The following is a 14,409-nucleotide window of genomic DNA, read 5'->3' on the forward strand; positions in this document are numbered from 1 at the left end:
TGCATCTCACCAATTAGCTCTTAACAGGCAGAGCTGCCTGTAGGAGAGGAGCGCATACACTCTGCTGGGATTTCACTAACCCTATCCCTCCTGCCATTACTTTTAATTTTGTTCTAGAAACAATGGACAGGGCCTGATTGGTGCAGCACAGGTGTCCTTTTTCTAGTATATGTGTATCTTGCTTTATGTGAGTGGGCAAATTGCCAATTGATTACCCCTCCCCCCCCCCCCCCCCCCAACAGCCACAGTTTTGGGGTGCCCAAATCTATGTTTGCTTACCAAAAAAAAATAGGCTCAGACTGGCCCTTGGCTCAGGGTATATGCCATATGGAGGAGAGGTGGAGGCTTCTGTATGTGCCATGCTGGGGAAGGGGAGAGGAGGCTTTATTCCGTTGGGACACAGAAAAGGTCAAGTAGCACCCCGATTTTTGAAAGTAAGGGGTCCCAGGGACCCATAATTTTGGAGGGTTTTCGCAATCACTGTATGTGATGTTAACGATATTATCCTGCATAGCATAAACAATATTATCCTGCACAGCATTCAGTGTCTTTACACTATATAGTTAAGGTTGCACACTCCCACACATCATTAACAATCCCCCATTTCATTTGAGCATACAGTCAACTGCATATAAAGCCGTGACATCACTGAACAGAATCATTCAGTGTTTTAAGTGAAAATAATTTATTCTGCAGCACTACGGATATCGGTAGTGTGTACATTGCTTAAGTCTTAAGGTCCATACACACTGGCAATTCTGCTCAGCATGTATGGACAGCGATGATGGGGAAATCTTGTTGGGCACAAAATCGGTCAGTGCATACACACTAAGGGATTTTCGCCCTTTCAAGCTATTTTTCTGGGACGACTTTCCATAGCAGAACACTATGGAAAGTTGCCCACCCGCCCTCTGCTCATCTACTTTGAATATCAGTAGATGGGCGGTGGCCGCTGGCCCGTACACACTGGGCACCTTTTGAGCTTTTTCAAACACAGCCTGTGACATTGCAGGTAGGACTTGATTGGCGGGTGGTTTATCACTTTTCAAGCTTAGTACATCTGGCCCTTAGAGAGAGATAATGCACCAGCCAATCAGTTCCCAACTGCCATGCCTCAGGCTGCATTTAAAACATTAGTTGCTAGCCAGTTGCATAATAGTTTATCTCTCTCTCCAGTTTTTCCACTTAGGCTTAGTACAGCTCCGTTACAAGCAACCAGCCTCATTAGCTTATGCAGCACTCCACAATCAGCAGCAGTGCATAACGCATGCCATACCTCCCAACATGACCCTCTCCAGGAGGGACAAAATGCTGTTCCTGAACTTTCCTCTTAATTTATAATTGCCATCGCCTGTTTAGAACAGGTTAATTGATCAGAAAGCTGTCTCAGCACAGGTAATGGCAGTCATAAATGAAGAGGGAAGTCCAGGAACAGAGCATTCTGTCCCTACTGGAGAGAGTCATGTTGGGAGGTATGGCATGCTCATATACTATACAGTATGTAAAGAATCGTAGCTAGTGTGTATTGCAATCATGCCGTGCACAGGCCTGCTGTACTCACATTGTAAGTGAGGAAACTCTTTCCCACGGCTGTGACCAGGTAAAATTCCTTGTGCTTCTTGTGATACCGCACTACGTGGGGTATGTGGTTACTGTACAGGCCCAGCGACCGGTACCCGGTGAATAGAACGCTGCCCCGGCTTCCCTGCTCCGCCGCCATGCCCGGCTGTGCCTGTGTGTGATGCTGCCCGGCAGCACCGTGAGAGACACGTGGGTACAGGCTGGAAGCTTCAAAACACACGCGGCTTCCGGGTGCAGGCTGAGGGTGCCGCGCTGTTACCCTTCCCCCTCACACGTCGGCCCTGACACTTCTGTTCCGCCTGCAGTAGCCTATTTTTTGCTAAAGCGGGCCAGCAGCCAGCCTCGGCTTAGGCGAGCTCGTAGTGTGTCTGCATGCCATCGTGTACTGTATGTATATGCTGTGGGTGAGCGGCAGATGCAAAAATAATTCGAACACTATGGTCAGTAATCACTCTCTGAAGGAAAATAATGGATATTTGATTTAGAAGAGAAAAAGAGAAATTGTGCTCGGTGCACAATTTTTTTTTTTTTGTACTTCCTAATCTTTTCGGCCACAGTTTACGCTATGGAACTTATGTAGCGTAACCCATACCACCCTGGGTCCATGCCACCCTCCTGTGTCCACGCCACCATCTATTACTTTTAGTAAAGTTGTGGCGAGCAGAGCGAGACACCAAGCCCTAAGCGTGGCGAGCGAACAATGGTGCTATTCTGAAAGTTGTTAACGCACACCTCCCAACTGTCCCGCTTATCGTGGGAAAGTCCCTTTTTTGGGACGTTCCCGCTTCCCTCCCGCTTCGAGGAAGGGGGCACCCTGTCACCCTGAATAGACGCAGTGCATATGCCACAGTGGCGAAAATGGGTGCGTGGCCTATACTCGCGAGGAGCCTCAGGTATAGGCCTCGCCTCCTTTTGTTAGGCCAAGCACCCGAAATTTTCAACGTGTCTGCGCATGCTTATCGGTGTCCCTCCTCCGGAGGACTGAAAGTTGGGAGGTATGCTAACGTAACTGGCGTAAGCTGTGGACTCAAAGATAAGGAAGTACCCTTTCTTTAATACGTCAATCATAACATTTATTATATACATTATAAATGCATAATGCTAATGAATAAAAATATGAGTCATGAAAACCCGAACCACTGCATAATATGGGCTCAGTTCTACGTCGCATACTAAAGAAACACAAGTACAACCAATTGAAACATTAGGATGGAAAATAATTTTAATATAAAGAAATAATCTTACGGTTACTTGCCCTACGACATGTGCGAGGGAGCTGCACTCACACTCTTCTTCCTGGGCAGCGGACATGTCATGCTCGGGTGAGGGGGCTACAGACTGAATTGGATTCATTCAGCAGGCATGGAACCAGAGTTTACAGTAATCTCACACCACATTGGGCCCCACACTAATGTCCCTCACATTACATTGTGCAAGGACTTGCTGTTTGGGGAGCTCCAGTGTTAGATGTCACTCCAGGCACCGAATCTATTTTAGGTTCATTGCTGAAATACATAAAATCTTATTTCTTTTTTTTTCCATCAATAAATTTTTATTGGTACAGAAAGGTTATATGGGGTGCAAAAGGAAAGAGGGGACAATCAAAAAGGGGGGGGGGGAGGGGGGTAAGGATGGCAAACATCAGAGGGGTACAAGTTGGAAAATATCCCATAACATGTCGCTACGCAGAGCGACCAGTAGAAGCAGCATGGTTGTGAGCAATACATAACAAAACAGACTAAGTACACCAATTTCCTGGGGCCCCGCTTTAGTGACATTCAGCAGTCACACGAGGTGGAGGGAGCAGAGCCAAGGCATTGATCTTGGGGTGGGGAGGCATCGGGGGGTTCATTTAGGCTGAATAGTGGTGAACGCGGAGGAGAATAAAATCTTATTTCTAAAAACTCCGGCATAACATATTTTGGAGGTTGAATGCCCTAAAACCTTTTTGATTGGACCTATTTAAATTACAATTATATATCCTTGTATTAACTGTTTTGTATACAGTGTAACCCCCGATGAAGTCTGTGTAGACGAAACGCGTAGGTTTGGATGCTGTGTTGTGATCTCTACCACCACTTTGAGCTGAACAAACAGACATGGGTGTCAAGATTTTAATTTTTTTTAATAAAATGCAAAAAGATATAAGTTGAAGGTGTCACATTCTTTATTCAAACATTGATGTATGACCTAACAAGGTGGTGGTGTCATTAGCGCTCTCTATTTTCTTCTTCCGTCTCCCGCTAACAGGGGGGATCCATATAGAGTAGCTGCTTGTATCTAAAAGGCTCACTCCTTTGTATTATACATATACATGAATAAGGTGCTGTTTGGCACCGAAACAGCTGTCGTGCGATGACCTTTGGTGGAGGAGGACCGGCTTTATTCTACTTGTTCTTGCTTGACCGCTAAGTATATTATGCCATTGCTGGACTCCTCTTAATGGGCCTTATTTTGGTTCATTCTTTCTGACAAAATCCTTCTTAGATGGGCAAAACCATGTGCACTGCAGGTGGGGCAGGTGTTACTTGTGCAGAGAGAATTAGATTTGGGTGGGGTTTTACTTTAAAGTGAGATCTATATTGCAGTGTAAAAATAAAGCAGTCAGTATTTTCCCTGCACAGAAACAAAATAACTCACCCAAATCTAATTCTCTCTGCACATGTTACATCTGCCCCCCCTGCAGTGCACATGGTTTTTTTCATCTAAGAAGGATTTTGTCAGAAAGAATGAACCAAAATAAGGCCCACTGTTTTTGTCACTTTGCACTTTATAAAATCTTTTTGATATTTCTAAAACCTGATGTTGCTGGCTACCAGTTCTGTGTTCTCTCTCTCTCTCTCTCTCTCTCTCTATCTATCTATCTATCTATCTCTCTCTCTCTCTCTCTCTCTCTCTCTCTCTCTCTCTCTATATATATATATATATATATATATATATATATATATATATATATATATATATATATATATATATACACACACACTGCTCAAAATAATAAAGGGAACACTTAAACAGCGCAATGTAACTCCCAAGTCAATCACACTTCTGTGAAATCAAACTGTCAGAGGACACATCCTTGAGGGGCACCGGTGCTGATTGTGCGTGTGTTTGAAGAGGAATGTGCCCGCTTTCACTGCCTGTTTCCTTTCAGTCAGGAAGTCAGTGATCCAGGAGCATGTAGGTTCTGGGACTCCTAGTGATATCAGAGTTTTGGCTCCAGGATGTGGGGGGGCGATTGTGTTGAATGCTGAGCTGAAGTCAACAAATAGTATCCTTGCATAGGTGCCTGGACCGTCCAGTTGCTGTAGAACATGCTTCTTCAAACTGTGGCCCTCCAGATGTTGTGAAGCAGGAGGGGACCTTACACATTTCTAATTAAGATAGGGGCGAGCTGTGTTGCACAGGTCTTAAGGGCAAATGGAGGCACTCCATCTGGGCCTCAAGCTTTCCTGGGGTTGAACATACATTCTACCTCAGTTTGGTCCACCCGGAGAGTCTGGGGGTGGCAGTTTAGGAAGAGAGGTGGGCATGCAGTTTTGCCCTAATCAGGGGCCTAACATTATTGTATCTTTCTGGTTTTTATCTGACCCCACATTAACTGGAATCCAGTTAGCATACCAGGAGTCATGGAAAAGACTGGTGCCGGGATCCTGACATCGCTCAAAGTCCCTGAGCTGCAATCAGGGCTGTGGAGTCGGTAGATAAATGTTCCGACTCCGACTCCTCGTACTTCTGATGCCGACTCCTCGACTCCGACTCCTCTGTATTAATATGCAAATGTATTTGATACATTCCTTGAAGGAAAGAAAGGCAACATACATATTATTACTACAGAAACTAGAGGCTGGGAAGCCAAGAGTCTACTGTATTGAACAGTTTAAGCCAGGCATGTCCAACGTTGGCCCTCCAGATGTTTTGAAACTACACATCCCAGCATGCTTTGCAATAGTTTTAGCATTCTCTAATAGCAAAACTGTGGCAAAGCATGCTCGGATGTGTAGTTTCACAACATCTGGAGGGCCAACGTTGGACATGCCTGGTTTAAGCAAAGGACAAACACAATGAAAACAACGTTTTTTATTAAAAAAATGATTAATTAATTAAATGGCTGGATAGTAGCAGTAGGCATAAACATCAGGAACAGGAACTTTACCAGTTCAAAGATAAAAACCACATTATTTGGTTGTTTTGGGAACAAAAACAATAGGAAAGGTTCAGAAGTGTGGAGCATGAGTTCTGCATGGTTTGTGACGACAACAAAAATCAACGAGCCACAATCTCCGCTGGTTTGCTTGCTCGTCACTGTTCAATTCATGGACACAAGGAACGATTTCTTTACCGAATCGTTACTGGCGACGAAAAATGGTGCCTGTACATCAATATGAACCAGCGTAAGGAATGGCTTAGCCAAGGTAAACAAACGACCCTGCGCATGAAACCAGATCTTCATCTGCGCAAAAAGATGTTGTGCGTATGGTGGGAAAGCTTGGTTGAATGAATTTTTCGAGTCTACACCAGGTGATTTTTACCAACGAGATAATGAAAACCTTATTGAACGTTGGAAATAAGTTGTAAACTACAAGGGAGAATACATTTATAAGTATTGGTGCTCCGAATTGTGCGTTGCGTGCCATATAGTGAAGCACATGAAAAGCATGCTTTTTCACGGTCACTTAACGTGTTCGTTTTGCGGTTACGTGAGGCACTGCATGCATTGGTCTTTATTCTTACAGTAGAGAAGTCATTAATTATAATTTTCGGAGTCGGTGCATTGTTTGCCGACTCTGACCCCGACTCCAGGTACTCGAAATTGCCTCCGACTCCTCGACTCCGACTCCAACTCCGACTCCACAGCCCTGGCTGCAATCCCAACTGTTCGCACCTGAATCGTTTAAGTACGTTGGGGAGGGTTAGGCTGTGGAAAAGGGAGTTAGCTTTAGGCACTAGAGGAAGGGTTGCAGATAGGTTGGGGGGCGGGGGGTGGTAAGGATTATGCTGCAGGAAGAGGTGGAAGGTTAGCATAATTACCTAAAAGGTGTCTGGATCCTTACTATTGGGCTGCCACTCTGTCTTCTGACCCCCTGTATCCCAATCGCTGGGATCCTGATACCATCTCAATCAACTTTATCTGAATCGTTTCCTTTGAGCCCCCCTTACCCTCACACCCCACATACAGTACTTGTGATCGGGAAGCCGGCAGTTGGGATTCTGGTTACGGCATTTCCATTGATGTCAAGATTCCTGCACCAGTCTTCTAGCATTGGTATTGTGACTGCCGGGATCTTAACCGTGTCGCATTTAAATCACTTTTTTTTACTCTGTTTGCACTATTGTTTGATATCTATGCTTTTTATTTAACTGATTTTAACTAAATGTATTTATAATGTATATAATACAATTAGTTTTAAATAGTAATAATAAAGAATGTGTGAACCATATAAAAAAATGTTTCTTTTTGCTTCTGAATAATTGTTAGTGGTAGAACCCCTAAGCAATCTACAACAATTACCTAGGAAAATAGGGGTTTATGTTTCACAATTAGAATAATCCCAGTGTGGTTGGTGAGGTGCATAGATCTGTAAATGCAGGATAATAGTAAACATAATGCAGCAATAAGTAGAACATTAAAGGTGGCTATACACTAGTTCAATCTGGCCCGATTTCACCTGATACTGATGGATCTCTTTTTAGATAAGTTTAACACATTTTCAGTATAAAAGGAAGATTTCCATAATGCAAACTAATTTCTCAGTGTGTAAGACATCAGGGACCTACTGTAGGCGATTTTGAACATTTGTTCCTTGTTTTATGGGGGAAAAAACGGTCTCTCTGTTAGAACCCTGGTGCTTAGTTACCATGTTGTTGAGTCGAATGCAAATTTTATGCAAAGGTTTTTGGCAGAGACATAAAGGAGGTTTAATTTTCACTCTCACTAACAAAAAAAAATTCAAAAGAAAACCAGTGATTCATAGTAGGTTTTTTTCTGTGTAAAATATGAATTTACGTGTTCTGAATGTGTGCAAAACATGCATACACATACTTTGACACTAATTCAACAGGGATCACTTATCAGAATCCACTTTATTGGCCAGGTATACTTGCATATACTAGGAATTTGTTTTTGGTTTGCTGTGCAGCAGCCAGGTGGGTAAAAAGTAAACCGTATACAGTATAAACAATAAACGGTACTTGTGTACTAGCACGGCGCCCATCACATCGCAGACCATAAGGCATGCGATGCGATGTTCTACAATTTTAAATTGTATAGCATCGAATTGTATACAATGGTATGCGATTTAAAATTGTATAAGCGCCCTAAAGGGTGTTCCCATGTTAAAAGTGGCCCCTATAATTTAATTAAACGTGTTGGGTGCTTACTATGTTAAAAGCACCCCCAACGGCAACCTCACTATCAACGCCAACCCGAAACGTGGCGAGCGCAGCGAGCCCGCAAGGGGAGGCGGTATGCATCCTACGACCTTTTCATACCCCCACTATCCACGTAGGCGTGGAGATGATTTTATATAGTGCGGCGAGCCACTGTGCCCGAAGCGTGGTGAGGGGACGTGGAATACATGTAAAGTAATACGCGTCCCCTCGCGGGGCTCGCTGCGCTCTACACACTCTATAAAATCAACTCCATGCCGACGTGGATAGTGGGGGTGGCGCCACGCTTCGGGTTCACGTTCATAGTGGGGGTGGCGTGGGGGTGCATTTAACATTGTAAGCCCCCATTAGGGTGCTTATACAATGAAACATCGTATAGGGTGCTTATACAATTTTAAATCGCATTGCAGTGCATCGGGTGTATGCGATGCGATGCGATTATATGTCGTGCGACCAAATATCGTGGGCACCGTGCTAGTACACAAGTACCCAATAAACAATAAAAACAGGTGGGGGAACATGTACAGTCATACAGAAAGTTATTCCGAGGGGATACAGTGTTAGATTATGTGCAAAGGGTTATGGCGTGACTACACCGTGAGATGTTCACGAGTTCACGTGTCACCAGGTGAACCGCTTCAGGAAAGAAACTTTTTAGGCTTTTGGTGGACCTGGTGGGAATGGCCCTGTAGCATCTGCCTGAAGGCAGCAGGTTAAACCAGCCATGGCCAAGATGTAGCTGGTTCTTGACTATCCTCGTTGCCCACTTTTTTGCTCTGGACAGGTACAGGTCCTGGACATAGGGAAGGTCCGTCCCGATGAGCTTCTCCGCAGTTCTGACTACATTTTGGAGTCTGTATTTGTCTCTCTCGCTGGCGGAGACATACTAGTCCAGTATCGAGGCGCACAGTACAGACTACACAATCGTGGAGTAGAAGATGAGCAGAAACTTCTGTGGGATGTTGAACTTCCTCAGTTGCCTAAGGAAGAACAGCCTCTGCTGCGCTTTTCCAACAATAGTATCAATGTTCGGCCCCCATTTGAGGTCCCTGGAGATTGTGGTTCCTAGGAACTTGAAGGAGTCCACTACCGACACCACACTGTCAGCAATTGTTAGCAGAGGAACACCAACAGACTTCTTCCTAAAGTCCACTACCATCTCAATGGTTTTGAGTGGGTTGAGCTCTAGAGTCCAATTTTTCCACTTCTTGTCTGTAGGCCGTTTCGTCTCATCCTTGATGAGTTAGTGTCATTGGCGAATTTAATTATCTTTACTGATTGCGCCTCTGAGGGGCAGTTGTTGGTTTAAAGGGAGAAGAGCAGGGGTGAGAGTACACAGACCTGGCGGGCTCCTGTGCTGATGGATCGCTCTTCGGAGGTGAATTTCCCTGCTTTCACAACTTGTTTTCTATCAGTCAGAAAGTCCACAATCCAAGAACAGGTAGCTTCAGGGACTCCTAGGCGGAGCAGTTTGGGGTGGAGGATGTTTGGGATGATTGTGTTGGAAGTCGAGCTGAAGTTGACAAACAGGACCCTTGCGTACCAGGCATTTCCAGGTGCTGCAGAATGTAGTGCAGGCCCAGGTTGACTGCACTCTCAATGCATCAATTTGATCGGTAGGCGAATTGGAGGGTCAAGCCAGTCACAGCTTTCAGGTGGTTGAGTACCAGGCGCTCAAACGTTTTCATGATCACAGAGCCATTGGCCAAAAGTCGATCAGATTTGTAATAGTGGATTTCTTAGGGACTGGAACAATAGTCAAGCTTTTTAAGCAGGAGGAAACCTTGCGTAGCTCCAGTGATTTGTTGAAGATCCTGGTGAATATGGGGGCAAGTTGAATCTCAGGGCAGATGGTGACACCCCGTCAGGACCTGGTGCTTTCCTTGGTTTGACCCTCTTGAACAACTTCTCCACCTCTACTTGCGTGACCTGGAGTGACTGGAGTTGGCTGTCGACATTTGGAGCAGCATAGAGGGTATGGTTTGGTTCACAGGGGACTACTTTTTCAAACCTGCAATAGAAGTTGTTTATCTCATCAGCTAGGTCTTGGTACATGGCGGTGGGTTTGGGTGTTTTCTTGTAGCTGGTTATAGATTGCATTCCTTTCCACACAGATACGGGGTTATTAGTGGACAGGTCATTTGGCAGCTTGTCAGAGAGCCTCTTTTTTGCTAGCCTGATTTCTTTTGTTAGGGAGTTCCTGGCTCGGTTGTATTGTGCTCTGTCACCACTGCTGTAGGCTTCCTCTTTGGCTCAGCTAAGTTGTCTGAGCTGGGCGTTGAACCAAGGCTTGTTGTTGTTGAACTGGTAGGTCTTGGTGGGTATACACATGTTCTCACAGTAGCTTATGTAGGATGTGACGGTTTCAGTCAGGTCATTCAGGTCAGTTACTGATGCTTCAAAGACCCTCCAGTCCGTGCAGTCGAGGCAGGACTGGAGTTTCAGCTTAGCCTTATTAGTCAATTTCTTAACTGTCTTGATGACAGACTTAGCCATTCTCAGCTTTTGCATATAGGTAGGGAGTAGGTGGACGAGTCAGTGGTCAGATAGTCCTAGTGCAGCATGGGGGATTGACCGGAAGGCAGACTTAAGGGTGGTGTAGCTGTGGTCAAGGATTCAGTATTAAATCCCGGCGGTCGGGATCCCGGCATTCAGAATCCCGATGCTGGAATCCCGATCACCGAAATCCCGACAAGGGGGAGACGTGGATCGCCCCCCCTTGCGGGCTCTCTGCGCTCGCCACGCAGCGGGCCCGGTTCCTCGCTACACACTAATTTATTCTCCCTCCGGGGGTGTCGTGGACACCCCCGGAGGGAGAAAGTGTCGGGATTTCGGCGATCGGGATTCCAGCGTCGGGATTCTGAACACCGGGATCCCGACCGCCGGGATTTACACTGCATCCCGTGGTCAAGGGTACGCCCTTCCCTGGTTGTGGTACGTAACTTGTTGTTTGACCTTGGGTAGCTCCTGGCTTAGGTTAGTTCTGTTGAAGTCACCCAACACTATGAACATAGAGTCCAGGTGTTTTTGCTCCATGTCAGATATGCCGGTGGCCAGGTGGTGCAGGGCTTCCTCTGCGCATGCAAGGGGGGGATGTACACTCCCACTAGGACAATCTAGGCAAATTCCCGGGGGAGGGGGGTGGAATAGAAGGGTTTTCTTGATACATAGCATCTCCAGGTGAGGGCTGCATGATTTGCTTAGGATCGTGACATTGGTGCACCATCTATCGTTGATGTATAAGCAAATGCCGCTACCCTTTGTTTTCCCTGGGCAATAAAGCAGTTTTCCAAAGTTTTCCCCTGTTTCATGGACATGATTAGGCCAAGGTCTGCTGCACAATGCACCCGGTAACGATGTTCCTCTAGAACAGTAATGCAGTTTTAACAAATGCAGACAGGAAGTGGTATGCACCTTCTCCTGCATTTGCATTGCAATGGATCACATATGCTAAGCTGCCACTACCAGCTTAACATGCAATCCACATACCTCCAAAACATTGAGGAGGTACGAGGGGGGACGCTGAATTTTGGGGGCGTGACCTAGGTGGCATGGCCTGCACTCGCAATGCTCCGACGAGGCAACCCCCTGTTTCTCCGCTGTGAGGGCATGAATATTAATAATAATATATATTGGTGTGGAATGACAGAAACATTATTCTATGAATAGTTATCCAGTAAATAAAATGAATTCAGTTGGAAGCATGTCATTCTTCTAAATGTAATTATTTTGAACTTACTCCTATTGTTTAGAAGCTTTACATGTAATTAATGTATTGGATCGAACTCTTTTTCATAAAATAGTATTTTTCAATAAAGTAAAATTGTTAATTTTTTTTTTTTTTAAGAAAAATGCCAGCTATAACTCTCTGTGCCTGAAGAAAACCTCTCTACATCTCTGGTGAAATCAGAAGAAAAGGTAATGAAATGTCACCTGCCGGCAGTGTTCCCTCTAAGCTGTGCGCGTGTGCGCATGCACACAACTCGCCGAGCATGCGCACAGACATTACAACAGAGCACACAAAGCAGCAGTGGTCCCTTTTTGCAGTTGTGGACTCAATTAATGTGTGTTTCACCCATTAACTACATTGTTTGCTGTGTTTTCAATGTTTAAATGTTTAATATCATTTTGAAGTAAAGTTAACACAAATGCTGAACGTCATTTTCCAGTTATATATAAGTGACGCCCAAAAATTAAAATTTCCTTCAAAAGTTGCACAGCAAAAATCTTTTGCCGCACACAGCCTGCGTAAAATTAGAGGGAACATTGCCTGCCGGTTATTACACATATACAAAGGGGAAATGTGTAGCAGTTTGGTTACGTAGCCAAAGGAGATTTTAAATTAGAAATTAGTTTTAACCATTGAAATTGTGGTCATGTATATGTCATATGGCCATGGATATGATGCATTTACCCCTATCTAATTGTAAATGTACTATCAACATGCATTTGTAAACGCCCCATCCTTGGAGCTAGAGATCCGAATCTGAAATCAGACATCTGTGTGTGTATGTGTAACCGGTTTCACATTTAAAGCAAGAGCTTCCACAAAGGAGCATATTTTATGTTAGGTAAAAAATAACTTATAATTCCAAGGGTGGTATTCAATGCTCTTTTGCAAGCTGTGACAGCAAGCAGTGCTGATTGCTCCCTGTCACAGCTCGTGGGTCAGTATTCAACTGACCCCCCTGCACCCGCAGTTTCCATCTCGCTGGGTTATTACAGCAAAGTGGAAACAGTGTGTGCGTCCACCAAAACTGTGCGGCTCGCGGCTTAATGTCATTTTTATCTAGATATTGATGTCTCTTTCATATATAACCTTGTGGTATACAACCATTGGTGGCACACCCAGAACCCCTTTGGTGGAACATATATTCTGCTGATAGGTAAGATTCCACCCAGATTGCATTGTATATGTGATCTTATTTAAATGGGTCCCCTATGCTGGGTACACATTAACGCAGCATACACTATGGGCCTGATTCATCAGCAGTTGCTTTATTGCTAGAATAGCAAAACTGCATCTTTAACCCCTTTGGTGGCACACCCAGAAATCTTCCAGGGCCAGCGTCACTGACATCACTGACCACCCCAGAAGATTTACGGGTTGTGTCTGTAGTCCTCGGGCAACACCAGCCATGCGATTAGCATGGCGACGCAACATAAACAATTAATGTGAGACCTACCCCTCAAACTTCTATTGGCCAGGGAAGGTTTAACTGGGTAATGGTTTATGCTGCTTCCAGAGCACCGCAAGCGGACAAGAATCAGTCCTGGTGATCCCGGGGCATTTTTGGTGATAGCAACATCTCCCTCTGAGCCAGTGGTCCCCCTCTTGCAGTCCCCTTGCATTTATATAAAGTCAATCCCTTGGAGGTGTGTTTTAACTCACTACTGAAGGGCTTAATTCGAGGTACAAGGCAAAACAGATGTGCCACTACAGAAACAAGCAACTACTGTAGTTACATAATTTATGTACAAATTCAATGAGAACAAGACAAACCTTTCACACCTGACAATGCATGTTGGTGCGCTCAATGGTGCAAAGAGTGCAGGCACTGAGCTACTGACTATTGGATGAAGAAGACCCGTTCAGGTGAATATTTTAATGAATATGCTAATTAATATTTTTTAAATATGAAAACGGGTGAGGGCACGTGTGGTACCAACCTTCCCATTTAATCTAGATCAATACTACTTGCTACTTTGTGGCATTGAGTGATCATCAACACCTGATGTTGGAGCATTTCTATTAAGACGTGATGGATGGAATTGAATCTTGCAAATCAAATAAAAATAAATATTAAAAGGACAGTAAAAAGATATTTGTTCATAATTTTGGGTGATTTTAGCTCCTCAAACAATCTAATGTGATAAGAGAATGAGTAGGTGAGATGGGATTAAATGTGTGATGTTAATATTGTATAAAGATCTAATAGTTAGTTAATAGATATTACATATACTAATGTACAGGAAGAAGTCCTCTAGGGAAGCAATCGTGATACGGTTATATTTGTGTTCCAACTCAATCAAACTTTTTTTGATAGATCTACATTTGTTTATAATTAATATCTGTCACAATCTCAATGATGGATGATTTCTGCAAACTAGTTTTGGAGCTACCCCGGACAGAGGCATGGAATCTAATGCGCCGTTTGTCTTTGTCTGGGATCTCCACAATGGGATCTGAGCTTCACTGCACAGGAGATCGCGGTGGTGCCACCTACTCTGACAGGGTGGCACCTGGAACCAATGCTGGAGAGAAGAAGCCATTAGTCAGAACTGGAACAGTAAAAGTATGTACCAGGGAAGAGCCCAGTAGATATTTAACAGACCAAGCCAAATACTGGAATCCGCAGCAGTATCAGAGGAACAGATAGATTCAGACATGGATGAATGCACGGCCATGGCGGTGTCTTTTGCTGCAGTCACATCTGT

General features: G+C 44.5%; 1 protein-coding gene and 1 long non-coding RNA gene across 2 annotated transcripts in view; one reads left to right on the top strand and one right to left on the bottom strand.

Annotated features, from left to right (window-relative positions):
* Nucleotides 1–1,872, bottom strand: part of WDR36 (WD repeat domain 36) — a 39,666-nt gene extending 37,794 nt beyond the window's left edge. Inside the window, exon 1 of the mRNA XM_083151675.1 lies at nucleotides 1,562–1,872. Coding sequence (XP_083007801.1) covers nucleotides 1,562–1,720 — 159 coding nt within the window. The 5' untranslated portion in view covers nucleotides 1,721–1,872. The remainder of the gene's footprint in view (nucleotides 1–1,561) is intronic.
* The window catches only part of LOC146015709 (uncharacterized), a 69,083-nt gene continuing 56,510 nt past the window's right edge, over nucleotides 1,837–14,409 (top strand). The window contains exons 1-2 of the long non-coding RNA XR_014448626.1: nucleotides 1,837–2,021; nucleotides 11,819–11,889. This is a non-coding gene — a long non-coding RNA (uncharacterized LOC146015709). The remainder of the gene's footprint in view (nucleotides 2,022–11,818; nucleotides 11,890–14,409) is intronic.

Source organism: Crinia signifera, chromosome 1 (genome assembly GCF_055691185.1).
Source record: "Crinia signifera chromosome 1, ASM5569118v1, whole genome shotgun sequence".
In the NCBI taxonomy this organism is placed as follows: domain Eukaryota; kingdom Metazoa; phylum Chordata; class Amphibia; order Anura; family Myobatrachidae; genus Crinia; species Crinia signifera.